The sequence below is a fragment of the Ictalurus punctatus genome, chromosome 12, assembly GCF_001660625.3.
Source record: "Ictalurus punctatus breed USDA103 chromosome 12, Coco_2.0, whole genome shotgun sequence".
Taxonomy (NCBI): Eukaryota; Metazoa; Chordata; class Actinopteri; order Siluriformes; family Ictaluridae; genus Ictalurus; species Ictalurus punctatus.
The window spans coordinates 29,154,041-29,170,538 of NC_030427.2; the positions used below are offsets into that span (position 1 = coordinate 29,154,041).

At 41.1% G+C, this 16,498-nt stretch overlaps 1 protein-coding gene across 13 annotated transcripts in view; it reads left to right on the forward strand.

The window, feature by feature from the left end:
- maptb (microtubule-associated protein tau b) overlaps positions 1-16,498 on the forward strand; it is a 40,155-nt gene that overhangs the window by 9,230 nt on the left and 14,427 nt on the right. For 3 of the 13 annotated variants that reach the window (XM_017481555.3, XM_017481558.3, XM_017481554.3), the window contains exons 2-8: positions 6,506-6,676; positions 8,277-8,375; positions 10,585-10,614; positions 12,116-13,339; positions 14,901-14,932; positions 15,927-16,118; positions 16,365-16,419. In XM_017481555.3, coding sequence (XP_017337044.2) covers positions 6,523-6,676; positions 8,277-8,375; positions 10,585-10,614; positions 12,116-13,339; positions 14,901-14,932; positions 15,927-16,118; positions 16,365-16,419 — 1,786 coding nt within the window. In that variant the 5' untranslated portion in view covers positions 6,506-6,522. Of the gene's footprint in view, positions 1-5,742; positions 6,677-8,276; positions 8,376-10,584; positions 10,615-12,115; positions 13,340-14,900; positions 14,933-15,926; positions 16,119-16,364; positions 16,420-16,498 lie in introns of those variants that run through there. The other 10 variants (XM_017481553.3, XM_017481565.3, XM_053684598.1 and 7 more) reach the window with 10 other exon arrangements.

Consider the following 16,498-nt stretch of genomic DNA (forward strand, 5'->3'; position numbering starts at 1 on the left):
ACATACGCACACACACGCACACACACTGCCCCGGGGCAGGGCAGGACAGATGGTCGTTTTTCTGACTGAATAGGCACACAGAGAGCAGGCGCTGGTGGAGTGAGAGCTGAAAGTGTACACACACACACACACACACTCATCCGCCACTTTAAATAACACCAGCATAGATAATCAATCTGTTTTGTCTTTTTCTGTTTTGGTCCAAATGAGTAGTGGAACAATATTTACATTTTTTCCCCAATATGAAAGTACGACACAATTTCTTTGATAAATATATGCAAAAAAAATTATTATTATTATATTAGATCGTCGAACTGTGGTCCATGTAGTAGCAGCAAACACGTGCACATGCCACCTTGTTCACCTTGTTCACCTTGTCTAGCTACGTAGAGCAAGCTAAGCAGACAGCGTCATACTACCCGCCTCATACTACACAGTGCATCCGGGCTTGTGTTGTTACCATGACAACCGATAAGGTATCTCAGCAATCCGTTATCTATTAGGGTGTTCTCAGACTGGAGCTTTTTTTTCTCCATGCCTGATCGATTGAAGAAAATGACGGTCTGTGGTTCACCATGTAATCTTTGTACGCTCCCGAGGCGTAATGATCGAGGACACGACCGCGGTGGGAATTTGCTGCATGGTTTCATTGTGGCCCGTGTGTCATCCTGTATCTGTCTCGCCTCCTTCCTGCCTTAAGTTGGCTTTACACCGTATGACGTTTGGCCCGGTTTTTCTCTCACCTCATCTAAAAGCCGCCAACAGTAAGGACGGTGTCGGATGATGGAAAAACCCACATGGACGTCGGCGAAACATAAAACAGACATGCTAATGGGCAGACCGAACATCCTTATTACTTCAAGCTCACGTTAAAGAATATTTGTTCTTATGAGACCCTGATGGATGACGTAAGGAGAACGTAGTCATTTTTGTTTAATCGCAGGTTTACCTCTCGAGGATCTTCACACTCTATCACACGGTCTGTTGTAGAATTCGGCCGAGAGTTTATTTGGGCTCTCGTACAGTGTCACGAGTAATAATCTTAAAAGAGAGCTCGGTGTAAAACCGGCTTTAGTCCCTTTCTTTCCTCGCTTTGTGTCCTCTCCGGAAATTTGCTCTGTCATTCTGCTATCTCTCGCGCGTTCTCTGTCTCAGCATCAGAATTCTTTTACCTCAGTGTTTTCTTTGTCTCTATTGATTACTCGCGTCTCTCCTCCCCCACATGCCTCCCTTCACACATTCCTTCCATCCTCTCTCGCTTTTTTATTTCTCCCTTTCCCTTTCCCTTTTTCCTCTCCAGCACTTCCTCCTCAGCTGAAATTTTCTGGATACAGGGTCAAGCTGTTCCTGTGTATTATTGGTGTAACACCTCCACCCTCTTTTTCCATCCTCTCTCTCGTTCTCTCTCTCTCTCTCTTGCTGCAGTGATGTCTGTTCAAAATATTGATGTATTAGGGAGGAGGCTGTTTCGGTCACTGGCTTCTAGCCACGTAGATCCTTCCCACCTCTCCGTTTTTTTCCTCCCCCTGCGTCTCACTCCAAACCTTCGCCCCCACACCCTTCCCTGTGAATGTCTGAATCGAGAACAGAAACTCTGTAATTCACAAAATGTTAATGTTCACAAGGATTTGACTTGCAAAATCGGTGTAAGAACATTCAACATATGTCGCCGTTCCTTCCTCTTTTTTTTTTCCCTTTTCATCAGTCATTTCTGTACCGCTAGCCACACAAAGAGAAGAGGCTCTCAGCCACCCCGCAGACAGACCGAGGCTCTTAAAGGGCCAGTGTCGTGTTTAGGTTGCTAGAAAGCTACAGCAACCTGCAGCTCAGAAGACAAAGCCTTTTTAATTGTTTCTGAACTAATTTGTTGATTTATTTATTCATTGTTAGGTAATGTGACTCTTATTCCTAGTCATGTTTGTCCATCTGATTTTCATTCATTCATTCTTCAGATAAAGGGCTTTATCCTGGTCAGGGTCCTGAGCGTATCCCAGGAACACTAGGTGTGAAATGGAAATACACCCTAGATTGGACTCCTATTCATTAACGTGCATCACACACACATTCACACCCCGTAGCCAGTCCGCCTACCGGCATGTTTTTGGGAGTTGGGAGGTATCCGGAGAACCAGAGGAAACCCACATGGAAATGGGGAGAAGATGTGAAACTTCACACAGACATTAAACCTGTGAGATGGCTATTCATCACCAATTTTTAAGAGGAAAAAAAAATTGGACCTTTAGTATTAAATTCTTCATCTATTAGCACTTCTAGTTAAGCATGTAGGACTGGTAGTGGTGGTGAGGGAGTTGCTATTGGTTCCATCTTCGCTCTGTCTGACATGCCACCTGGTCTAACAGTGGAATATTCAGTAATTAAACGTGTGTGTTGGGGGTTTTGTAGGGGCTGTGGCTGGTCTAACATAGAGCCTTGTGTACAGATGGCTGAGTGAATCTGCTAATCCTGTCTCCGTGTGAATGCAGTGGAGGGACTGGATTGGATTTATAACACCCCTAAACACTAGGGTTTCATAGAACAGATTTTTATCAATTTGAATTATTAGTTATTTAACAATTTTCTTTTAATATATTCGTTACAAATTTTTCAGATCTTTATAGTTGGCTGGCGGACAAGTAGATTCACTTAGGCTGCTGATATAGAGGTAAGCTCCAATTTTTAATAGTCCACCAACGAGAGCAAAACATTAGGGATGGGTATTGCGACCAATTTGGCGATTCAGTTCGATTCTTATTTATATGGTTTCGATTTGATTCGATATGGATTAGTTATCAATGTTTCATTTAAAATGTTAGTTTTGCACACATGGAATCTGCACAATGCACATTACTGTAAAATAAAAAAAACATTGTAAATGTGCAACAGTGAAATTCATTAACAACTTTGTCGACCTCATGTTTACCCCGTCACTGCCTTTGAACATGAAATACTTCCACAAATCAGACTTTAATTTCGCTGGTGCTGGCTTCAATTGTTTTGTGGAACAACTCGAAAGATGGCGACATCTTCAGGAGGAGAGGTGAAGTACAGATAATATAAGCATCCTCTCAAGTAAAGCACGCACATCAAGAATCGATTCGGGGATTTCTCGAATCAGTATCGTTTCGATAAATTGAAGATCGATTACAATCTGAGAATCGATATTTTTTTACCCAGCCTTAGAAAACACCCTATTGATATTTGCAGGGCAATTATTTAAGGATACATTCTAGCAATGGATACGTTCTGGTCATCGAGGATACGTGCTAGCTACCCATGGAGGATACATTTTGGCCATTGAGCATGCAGCTTGGGCATTAAGAATAGATTCTGGCCATCGAGGGTACAGTTTGGCCATCGAAAGTACATTCTGGCCATCAAGAGTACATTCTGGCCATTGAAGATACAGTTTGGCCATTGAGCATACATTCTGGGCACCGAAAATAAACCCACAGTAAACGCTGTAGGCAATACATGAGGGGCCATCCTCAGCAGTGGCAAGTAATTTTCATTCACCAAACACATCAGTTAGTGATTGGCTCAAGCAATTAAAAACAACACACATTCATAGGTTTCATACACTGAGCAAACATTCTGCCCTTCCATCATACATTCAGACTTTGAGTCTGGCCAACAAGGAAACAGTCTGGCCAATGAGGATACAGTCTGACCCATGAGTATACAGTCGTGCCATCGAAGATATATTCTGGCCATCAAGGAAACAGTCTGGCCAATGAGGATACAGTCGGGCCCACGAGCATACAGTCAAGCCATCGAAGATACATTCTGGCCATCAAGGAAACAGTCTGGCCATCGAGGATACAATCTGGCCCACAAGCATACAGTCAGGCCAACGAAGAAACAGTCTGGCCAATGAGGATACAGTCTGGCCCACAAGCATACAGTTGGGCCATCGAAGAAACAGTCTGGCCAATGAGGATACAGTCTGGCTCACGGGCATACAGTCGGGCCATTGAGGATACATTCTGGCCATCAAGGAAACAGTCTGGCCATTGAGGATACATTCTGGCCATCAAGAAAACAGTCTGGCCAATGAGGATACAGTCTGGCCCACAAGGATATTTTCTGGCCATCAAGGATACATTCTGGCCAATGAGGATACAGTATGGTTCTGTGGGGAGACTCATTTATTCTGCAGTACGTTTATGGGGACAAGTGCATTAGCTGATTGAAGCAGGACATGTAGGGGACAAACAGTTTTTACACAAACACTCCCTCATATACAGTGACTAAGGGCATGCAGACAAAATGGCAAGACATGTTATACACACTGACATGTATACACAACAACACACACATGCACAGAGTGAGAGACAAACAGAAAAACTGACATATCAGGGTCATAGACTTCCAGAGGCCATATTTTGCATAGCAGCAACCAAATCATCCAGTGGCATGAGACTTCCTTACTTCAGGAAGTAATCAGCAGTGCAGCATGTCCACTAGTGAGCACTGATTAGTGGCTAATGAGCAGCAGATGGTTGTTTAGTGTACTATACATTATACATGACAACATACATCACAATTACATTGCAGTCTCTGGGAACTGAGATTAATGGATCTTCTTTTGATTTTTGTTTGTGTTTATTGTGTATATGTTATTACTATTAATACTGTTCTATTGCAACTTCTTCATATACTGCAATTCATCTATCTATCTATCTATCTACTGAGATTTTCATGGTTTGCTAATTGATATACTACTGATAATACATACATCAATAAAAATACATAGCTTCGATATCATTAGATATTTAATGATTTAGATATGTATAACCTTTTTTGGTTTAGATATATACAACTGTTTATTTTTTTTCAATCATGTAATGTGTTCAGTTAATTTTTTTTTATTTAGGTATATGCAACTAATTATTATTATTTATTTATTTTACATATACGCAACTTTTTAAAAAAAAATTAAGATACAGTGCTGTGAAAAAGTATTAGCCCCAATATCCTGATTTCTTCTGTTTTTGTGTGTATATATCTCATACTAAATAGTTTCAGAAATTAAAACAGAATCTAAGCTAAAACAAAGGCAACCCGAGTAAACACAAAATACACGTTTTTAATGATAATGTTATTTTTCGAAGCAAAAAAAAGTTATCCAATACCACATGAGCCCGTGTGAAAATTTTTTTGAGTAGTTATTATTCCTAAATCTATGGGCTTCAGCCGGACTAGACACAATCAGGCCTGACTACTGCAAACTCTGTTCAATCACATCAACACTTAGATAGAACTTTTTCAACAGCATGAGGTCGGTTAAAAGATCTTACACAATAACACACTACGCCAAAGTTGAAAGAAATTCCAGAAATGATGAGGAAGAAGGTGATTGAAATACATCAGTCTGGGAAGGGTTTAGACCATAGTAAATAAACCAGAGGATTTTTGGTTTCGGTACTATATCTAAAAATGTAAACATATATAGTCAACATATATAGTAAATTAATAACTAACATTTTTAGATGAGATATATCTAGGTAAATTTTGGATGATATATTTTTTCGAATTTCAGGTTATGTATGATCAGCTAGTTTCTGCTCTTATCTGCAATTTCTGCTTTTTGAGTCCCAAATATTTTGAGATTGGAACTTGGCTTTGGTATAGTAAAGGAAGAGAAAGTGTGTTTGTGTGTAAATAACATGATGTGACTGTTGCTGGGAATATAGAGAAGAGGAAGTTCGTTATACAGTACACACACACACACACACACACACGAGGTACACTTAAACTCGCTGGTTTACACAAGCAGAAAATGGCCATGCTTGATGTGTGTTTTGAGCAGCTTCCTGTAGAAGACACTGGAGTAAATCTCTATGCATCACACACAGCACAACTCCAGTGAATAAGCCGAAGTGCTGATTTCTTAAAACAGAGTAAAAAAAAAAAAAAGCTTGTTATGACAACACCACTAAATATGTCAGTTACCGATTGGCTCGAGCAATAAAAACAACACACATGCGTCTGGGTTTCATACAGGAAGCTCTCCGGAAACGCCGTCCTTCCCCTTTTCTTCAGTCAGCTCTGTTTCTTAATTGTGGCTAGTGTTTATTAGAAATATACACCAGAAGCGTGTCGAAGCCAAAATCTCATGTGACCACCTTGGTAGGAGGCGTGGCGTTCGGATTTCTATAGATTGAAGGCGCGGTTGTGATTTAGAGTTGATGCAGATGATGGAAACATGAAGCTGTTTATGTGCAAATAGTGGTACTGAGACAAATGACGTCTTTTGCGGTGATGTTAAACTGGTGGCTGTAACTTTATTTGTTAGCTACATTAGCCTAATTGCTCCAGTGCGAGACCCAAAGAAGCAAACTTGTACATTTGAGGTGTAAGGGGAAATTATTTTCCATTTTATTTTCCTCGCTTGAGTCAGCTAATGAGGAGCCATGTTGAACGAGTTATTGGGAAGACATTGGAGGTCGAGACTATTCTAGGATAACTGAATCGTCACCGTTTCACTCGTCCTGTGTCCTCACAGACTGAATCCACCTCGAAATGGAGCACCAGGACATGATGAATTCCGGACAGTACGGCCCTGGGGAGGTCGTGGTGTCCGCCATGGCTGACGTGACCCTCGACGACAGCCCTCGGGAGGACATGAAGAACGGGACGGCGGCACACATGAGGCCCGGACATGGCCCGGGAAAAGGTCAGTAACAGGACATGGCTTTCCTATTTAACGCTAACACGCACCACTTATTCCTTTAATTTATCGTGTGTGTATATATTTATTGTACGTGTGAATATATAATGTAAAACATATACAGATTATTCACGTGAGACATTTTATAGACAATAGGCAGAAAACAATCAGACAGCAGGACAGTCCACGTGAAATTAATGTCATAAATCAGGTGACGAGGCTTCCCTGTGCATCCCAGAATTTTTTTTTTTTTTAAATCCTGTTTTCCTTAAAATCATCTACTATTTATGTATAACTTTGTCGAATCTTGTTTTTCTTAATAGACACTTCTGGTAAAAATGATTTGAATAGCACTAGTGCAGATCTAAGACGTAGACTTCTACTTCAGACATCAGGAATGTTTGGCTGAAAAGGAGAAAACGGGGTAACGTCCACCGTGTACGTTTAAAAGGAAATATACCAAGATTCAGCTTATAATATATATCCTCCGCGACGCGCTTGGTGTCTGTGGTGGTTGCACATGTAATGCGATCGAAAGATGTCTCGGAAACCTGTTCTCCAAGACGACGACAACACCATCGGCTCATCAAGCTCATCGTTAAAAACACAAAACATGGTGCCAGTGTGTTTACTGTAATCAACACAATATATCCGGGTTCCTGTGACGCTCAAACAGTAGATTATTATTATTTATTTCCTTCTTTTTTACTGCTGATTTGAGCTCAGTTTTGTGGGCCAGTTCAGCGTGAAGGTGATTAGAAAAGCACGGGGTGTTTGAGTGTAAAAGTCTTGACACGAAGACGTATAAAAGTCATCGCTTTAAAATAATGCGCATACTTTAACCACTTTCCTTATTGGAGGCCGGACGGAGAGAAAAATCTAAAGCCACACAATATAATCTGTGTGTAATTATAAAAATGAAGAAATGAGTAACAGCTTGATTGCTGGCGTTGCATAACATTCGTTTATTTCAGCTGAATGACTTCACAGATGGGTTTAAAGCATTTAAACATTACTTCTGAAAGATTTCTACACGATTTTATGCGATGTATTATACTATACTACTGTAGTACTGTGCTATACAGACATGTAGGCGTGTATAATTAACCTCGTTAACACTGGGAGGAGATTATAATCGGATCTGCTTTTCATTTAGTTTCGTATAAAAACCGACACCCCGTGCTCGACCGAGGAACCTCGTGTTTTTATTATTAACAGAAATTAGATTCGCGTTTCTTGAACGAAAGGGAAAGAAAGAAACACGGAGAAAGAAAGTGTAAGAGAAGCAGAAAGAAAAGGAGAGGACGAGAGGGAGAACGTGAGAGACGAGCCATGAGAGGAAAAAAAGACAGGGAAGAAAAAAAAAGAGAAGAAACGAACGAACGATGAGATGAGCGAGTAGAAAAGAAAGGATAAAAGTGGGGAAAGAATATAAGGAGGAGAAAGTAAGGAAGAGAGGTCGTGCACCCAGTCAGGTGCTCCATTCTGTAAAAAAAAAAAAAATGTTAAAAAATAAAGAAAATGGATAAAAGTAGCTTCCAAATGAGTAAATGTAACCGGATCTTCTTTTCATCTGCAAATTTCCACGACGGCCTTTCTTTCAAAGAGGAGACAGCGGGGTCAAAGCCTGACTCGACCTCTCGAGACGATGTGACGGAGGGTACAGAGCCTAAAGCTGCCTCCGATCATGAGGATGTGGTGTCTGGTATGCCATTGTGAATTACATCACTGCTTTATCCAGCCGTCTCTTTTTCTGAGCTGCTCCCTTTAATTGGCTTCATCACCAGCATCCTCCTTAAACCCTGCTGCTTCAGCTTTCCTTTCGGGTTCACGTCTGTGTTAACCCAGCTTTCTCCTTGTGGAGGATGGACAAATGAATTCAATTCATGAAAGCCTTATTGTTACTGGGTATAGAGCACTGACAGTGGTTCCCTGGACTTGAAAAAAAAAAGCTGTAAAAGGTGAAATGAAAGAAATGGTACTCCCAGTTTGTCTCCTTTGTCCATCCAGGCTTTTTGACCACGGCTGGAACGCAGATAAAGAGTACTCTTAACATTTCCCCCCACTGTTTTATCGCAGTATCTGTATGTGAACACCGGTTTTCTTCCATTTTTAATGGGATGATCACTGCTGCTTGTCAAGATTACAGAGGTTTTCCCTCTGGAATCGCTTACGCCTTCCTAGCAATCACATTCTGCATTGATTTCTGCTGTGTTTCCTACAAAGCTTTTCATTTGAATTGCAATGGTGACTCCTTAATCACTGCAAAGATTTATATCTCAAGTGCAAATGGCCGATTTTATTTAATATGTAATTATGAGATTATTCATCCTGTCTATTTATTTATTTATTTATTTATTCATTCATTTATTTATTTATTTTCAGATTTCAAGCTTTGTCGTATTTTATTGGCAGCTAATTGACAGTAGTTCAGGCTGCAAGGCAAGTCACGGGCTTATGTAAATGCACTCATTATTAAACATTTTTGGAAGGAGTTTCCAGTGTCAGCACTTTGTAATAGTCAGAAGTAAATAAAGCTGTAACTATATTGTACAATCCTGGAGAGAGAGACATGTGTCTCTATATACTATATAGACGGCAAGTACGCGGTTTGGGACGCAGCCCGTAGCTTTAAGCAGTCGTCTATCAGCACGTACAGCACGAGAAATAATTAACTGCACTTGAAGCTTTTGTAAAATTAAAAATGAAAACACCCGAAACTGTATACGGTCCCATAACGAAGACCGACTGTACGTCGATACGTGAAATTCTGGAGTGAACGTCGGACGGCGTGACGCGGTGACGTGATGACGTGTGACGTTACATCCATCTACGTTCTATAACACGTGAAACCTGAACATGAAAGGAGTATTCTAAAAGCCACTCATGTACACACCTTCATCACAATATTATACGTCTTACTCAGAATAAGGTCAGTGATCAGATCACCGCCGTCCGTGTGGACGTAGTCATTATTGTTCCATCTAGTGCATTAGCTCGTTGTATATCTCAAGGTAAGAAAATGATTCTTGGTAAATGACTAGAAGAAGCCGCCCTATTTATTCTTTTCTTTCTGTCTCTAATACAGGTTTAGGGTGCTGTTAATGTAGTGTTTTCCTGGTCAGTCCACAGAGGTTAATTTAATGGTGATAATGGCTAATGGGTCAGAGTAATGACTTTCTGGAGCACATGAGGGTATTGGTTGAGTGACCATCTGACACGGTGATCAATGACCGTTAAAACCTGTTGTCATAATGTAAAGGGGGAAAGTCTTGATGTGGTAGGAAACTCGGTGTGTCTTTTGTTACAGCAATCTCATCAATCTTGGTAAGGCTAGTAATCAAGTCTGTTAAAGATAATGGACTTCAGCCCATTAGACCCCTCACATCCTATGGCTGGAGGTTGTTGGAAGCAGAAGGAGAAAAATTAGAGTGCCCTTAGGCGAGATTTAAATATTTAATGTTACAGAGCTTGTTGCTGATGCTTGCAGGTCTATGACCTTAATGAATCCTGGCTCGGAGTATACATGTGAGTGGAATAGATATTATTTTAAATGAAATGAAATAAGCCCGTGTTGGAAAACTTCAAACTACAGCTTTACCTGTGACCGTTACAAAGCACTGACACTGGAGACTCCTTCCATAAACATGAATTAAACGTCTCCTTGCATGAGTTTTTAATCTGTTTATTTGGAGCATCTACATAGCAGTTCTTGTATACGATCAATTGAGGGCGTTAATATAAATCCGTGATTTGTCTTGTACCTGGAACTACTCTCCGATCCCAATCAAGAATTCTGCAGCGCTGTATTGTGACTAATCAACCCTGCCAAGATTGTAACCTAGTTTCACTTCTGTTTCTTTCCTGTCTTTTCTTTTTCCCCCCGTGTCATTCAATCGTGACCTGACGGATAGCTGCACCAGGGACAGCAGGAGCAGGTGAAGGTATGCTGGGCTTACAGCCTCATTTTCCCTCCTCAGTGATTAGCTTTGGAGGAAACAGATGTCTATATGACACATACTTCAAGCCTGCCGCTAGCATTCATTCTCAGCTACTCCATCTCAACTGCTACTGCATACACTCTGGAATTTACTATTCGCGCTTATCTCTAGTCAATGGGCCACGATTGGCAGGCTTTAAAAGGGACAGATGTTGATTCGAAGATTTCATTGCTATGTTTAATTATGTCCTTAATGATTCTTCCTGTAAATATGCACTGTACCATGTTGAGTACGAGTCGAAAAATGCAGGATAACTTCAGACAGGATGAAAAATCATCTGTTCTGCACCAAGCTGTCCACTAATTTAAAAAAAAAAACAACCGAAAAAAAAAAAAAAAACCACACATATCCCCTGCACCAAAGCCTATTTGCAAATGGACAATGCATCACTGAGCACAGTGGCCAATTCATCAACCATCTCAAATCATGTTCCCGCAAAGCTTTTCACGTGGTGCAAGGGGCAGAAATGCCGCTGGGTCATTGTGGGTGTATTGTTTATGTCGGCTATGCTTTTTGTTCTCTCTGTTGTGTTTTTGACTTATTTCTTTGGTTTGAAATCCGGATTCTGTGAACGAGTTGTGAGGTACTTTTATAAGCCATTAAACCACATTTCTGCCACTACAGTGTTCTCTCGTTCTCTTGCTGTCCATGCTGCGGCTTTGCGTTTGCTTTTTGCACTTAAAGTCCCAGCCAGGAACAGCTCTGAGTGGCCTTTGAGGAACAAATTGCAAGTCAGTCCTGCTAATGGCTGACATTTGTGCCTTGCTTGAGATCTTTTTGTAAAAAAAGAAATAATAGTAGTAATAATAATAATATCATAATAACCGATTCCACTGCCACCAGACGGACTAAATAATTCTGAGTATTTTTGGTAAGCTGTGATTAGTTTTTGTTATCTGTAGGGTAAGTAAATGGAAATATTTAGGTTATACTGAACTGGTTTTTTTTTTTTTGCAAGGTATTTAAAACTGCCCCTCTATAGCACTTTATTTAGCACTCATTTCCAAAATGAGCGATATCATCATCTGTCATGGAGTAGCTCTAATTACGTGTTGGATATTGCAGATATCTGATTACATCGGTTACCTAGTAGCATTTCAAACTGAAGTATCCATTTAAGTTTGAAGCCCTGAGGCTGTTTCAGCTATTCCCTACTGGTGCTTTAAGTCACGCCAAAAATTGAGAAAGCATTGCTTATTATAAAAGTGCCCGCAGCTCAGACCTGTGCTACGTTTCTAAGAAATGAATGTTGAATTCAGTCCTTACTGTTTTATTGGCAAGAATATCTTTCTTTCTCCTTTGTTTTATATTCAGTCTTTTTTATCTGTTTGGTATGATTTTTGAATCCTTGGTTTCTTGGTGCCTTTGTTTTCCGTCTTGGTGTGTTGCTAATCCCGCAGTGTTGTCTGTGGCTGTTCCTATCGCTCTACCTCCTGCTCATCAGATGCTTTAACACCAGAGGGGCTCTCTCCGCCACACAGCGGTAGAAGCAGTGCGGCGTCTATGGACAGGGAAGAGGAGCGTTTGAACGGGGCCTTGGCTGGGTCAGTTAGCCCACAGCAGTCACCTATGTCCCCACAAGCATCACAAGCTGCCCCAGCTGACGGTTTAGAGTCGGCAGTGCTGAGCTTGGACAGCCAGGTGAAGACGAGTCCTTTAGAGGAGATGGTTGGGAAACACGGTCCCAGTGGTTTTCAAGATGAGAGAGAGGAAGAGGAAGTCGTGAAGCATGGTAAGAAGGACGAGAGCAAGGGTTTCGGATCGGATCATGAGGAAGAGTTGGTAGAGAGTCCTGCCATCCCTGATAGTCGTTCTAACATAGAAGATCAACAGGAGGAGCAAGAAAGAGAGGAAGAAGAAGAACAAGATGAACCAGAAGTAGTTCCTCCAGTCCACAGCACTGTTGTCCCAGATGTGTCACCACAGAAAGATGAAAGCTTTGATATTAAGCCCTGCGAAATGCTATCCCAACTGCAAATGACTCCAGATGAAGCAAAGAAACGAGGACTGTCATTTGACTACACCGAATCCGAGCTTGTTCATCAGAGAACCCCTGACCGCTGGGAAAATGGCTCTGACAAGACTCCCCCAGAGAGCAAAAGTCCTGATTCCTGCAGGGCTGACCCTGGTTCCCCTTTCTCCCCTAGTACGGCTCCTGATCACACCCAGGAGTCACCCATCACTGAACACCAAACTGAAGTCCAGGAGTACGAACCAGTGGAAGAACAGGACCTGGAAGTGATCAGTATTCCTACAGCTCATCAGGAGGTCATAGTACCCAAGATGGAGCCAGAAGTAGACACCAAACCTGAGGATTTCGAAGTAGACACCAAACCTGAGGAAGACGACAAACCAGAGAAGTACCTGGATACAACTGAGGAAGCTCTCATTGCTACTGTTGAGGCAGCACAAAGCGCTGAGCCCACTGCCCAACCAGAAGTAGCAGCTGTTGCTGATGTTGAAGCAGATGCTCGTGAACCCTGTCCTCCAGAACCAATTAAAGCAGCACCAACAAAAACAGTACCTGTTAAAGATGCTGCCGTTAAAAAAGCAAAGAAGCCCATTGCTGCGGTCGATGCAACCACTGCCCCCAAATCCACCCCAAAACTCGAGAAAGTCCCCTCAAAAGACGCCTCGCCAGTGCGAAAAACAAGTGCCCCGTCCAAAGGTCTGTTTTTCCTTCCTTTCCTCAACCCCCCTCTAAACCACCTTCTTTCTTTCTTCCACAGATCTTCTTTTTTATTGTCAAGTAGCTAAGCTAAGCTAAGCTAAGCAGCGCCCTTTCTGATAAGCGTACACCGCCAGTCAAAACGAGTGTTCGGTTGAAGAAACGGACTGCTTGTAGCCACTAAATCTCTCTCTCTCTGTCTTTGTGACTCTCTGTCTTTCCTTCCCTTCTGTGACTGTCGTCGGTGTCTGTGACTAACTATGAGCATTATTTGTGTTGCTGGCACTGTTTTCACCGTACCCTCCTTTTTGCATGTCACTTGTGCATGATTGTTGACTGTGGTGCATTACTGACTATCGTTAATGTATTGTGTGGGTCACATCCTTCCCTCACCACACACACACACACACACACACACACACACGTTATCTTGTCTAAGTTGATTGTTTTTCTTCCAACAAATTGTCCACAGTTTTACAGACGTCAGTGACGTGCTTAGCAGTTTATCCGACTTTAAATTGATCTCGTTACTACGCAAGTGTAATCTCAGTCAGGCCAGTTTCAAAATTTGTGTTCTGAGGATGTTTTTTATTTTTTTATTTTTACCTTTAACATTTGTAAACAATTTCTACAACCCTCTCTGCAACATTTTTACTTGTTGGACATTAGCACAAAGTTTTTATAATGTTAGTTTTTGTGGAGCTGGAAGTAACCTCCTAAGAATATTGTTAAGCAAACCAGAATTTCCAGAACGTTTTCTGTTAAGGCCTCGGAACACCGTTAGATGTATATGCTTTGTCACGTAGCGTATTTTCCTAACTTGCGTGACGTCGTTTGCGGTTGTTCATTTTCTCCAAAATTACACCTTGCCTCTTGTCTAAGAAAAACGTATACCAATATGTTTAGGTGGGAGAGACCATCCATGTGTATTGTGGAAAAAATATTGGTCATTTTAAAGAAGCAGTCTGTAATTTTTAGCGTCTTCGGCTACCTTTGAGGCGAACTGCAATTGTAATAACAACATTAAGTCCTCGCTTTCCCGCAGATGACCCCACTCGTACCTCTTCAGTTGAAATTATGTATGTCTAATGTTCCCTTATAAGTAAAAAAAAAAAAAAAAAAAGTGCAGAGTTGTGTGTACTTCTGTGTGGAGCTCATTTCTGGTCCATAAAAATATTAACGTAAGTCTGAAACGAAGTAAGTAGCCAGATCCATTGCATAACGATATTGCGAATCACAGTTTTTCTAAGGAGTCTATGAAATGATGTCATTATCATAGGTCTAGAAATAGGTTTCAAAATAACACCATTAAAATGAGAGTGGAGTTTTCGTTACGACTCTTCCAAAGTGAATCTGATTAAACTCACATTTAATCAAGTCTGATCAGACGTACTGTTCATAAAAGGGCGTTATTTAAAACGTTAAAGACAGACAAACTTCATTCTTTTGGCCTTGCAGAGCTCAAGTCATTTTGCGTCCTTTTGCTAAAACGTGATCTTTAACTTGAGTACAGTGGTAATAAAAATGAACTTATTAATATGCTCATTCTCTCTATAAACAGCCAAGCCCGGAGCAGCAGCAGCTGATAAAAAGGTAAAGTACAGGTGGTCTGTGTATGGTGTGTTTAAATGTAATAAATGGTGCAGGTTTCACAATCACATTACTGTTTGGAATAATGTATTTATATTACAATTTCACATTAAAAAAAAAAATCTTTAGCCCATTAAATATTTAATCTTTCAGTTGGTGTCACAAGTCATATGGCATCAAATCCTGGATGGAAATTCGTAGGATGGGAACCGGATTCTTAGATTTGTCATCTTATCTAACAATTTTCCACTACCACTGTAATATCTAGCTGCATTTTGGCTGACTCAAAAGTATCCTTGGGACTCAAAACTGTACTTGGATTGTAGAGCTTGGGACGCAGTGGGAGTGTAGTGAGCGTGGGCTTTATTTGGACAAATCCAGCAATCGTAGTCAGCACATATAGCAGCGCTAGCAGTGAATATGGATAATCCATGATCAATAACGATGTCACAGGCACAGTTTGGAAAGCTAGAATAAATATGGAACAAGGCTCAGAACTTCACAATACAATGAACAAGGCTTCACAAAGATACTAAAACACAACAGTGTACAAATAGACACTGAACAGGTGAGCACAATAGAGCAACCAACCAATGACGGGACTAGAAAGGAAACAAAGATGCAAGGCAAAACATAAATAAAAGCACATAAAGAACAACGAACAAGTGTGACCGCTGCTCGCCGTGCCGAGAGAGAGAGCTGACAGTGGTGTGGGTCAGACCTGGTACCTTAAAACCTGTGGTAGAAAGCGACGGTTGAAATGTTAAGATCTGAGAATGAGAGAACTCATCTTTTTATTTATTGTCATTTATTCTTTATAAGTTGACCACTCGTAACTTCTGTCGTTCATTGTTTTCCGTTTTAATCTTGATTTACTGACTTTATGTATCATTTTCTCACTGTCTCATAACGTTTCAATCTTTGAGTTTTCTGATTTATATTCCCTTTATTTTAACAATTCTTTTGTGTTCCCTCTCGTTCTCAATGACACAAAAAGACCCCTTCCAAATCCACACCAGGCAAAGCTAGACTCACCTCCAGCACTAAAAGAGCCTCGTCAATCCCAGTGCCCCCATCCAAACATACCTCCACCTCCGCTTCGCCCTCTGCCCCAGTTTGTGCCTCAGCCAGAGCCAGTTCTCTAATCTCTAAACCACACACTGTAGGAGCCAAGGAGTCCAGAGCCACAGTGAGTAATCAGAACCCTGTGACCTTTCACTGCCCTGTCCACCTCTCAGCTCTGTTTGAGTTTGGAGATTTGAATGGCACGTTGACGCTGTTCCCGATTTCCCCAAGAGTTTATTTAAAGGATGTTCTATAAAGTAAGCCGGGAATCACAAATATATATTTTTTCAAAAACAAACAAACAAACAACAATTCTAGCCACAAGTCCTACTGCATGCTAATTGTAGTTTCATATTTATTTCATATGTAGGCCGGGGATGCTAAGACGAAGACTAAACCTCAGGGTATTGGCACCAAAATCCCTGGTGAGTTGCTTCTTTAGAGTTTCTGTTTTCACTTGATTTACTCTAGAGAGCCATAAACGTAGACTCCACCCAGTTTCTG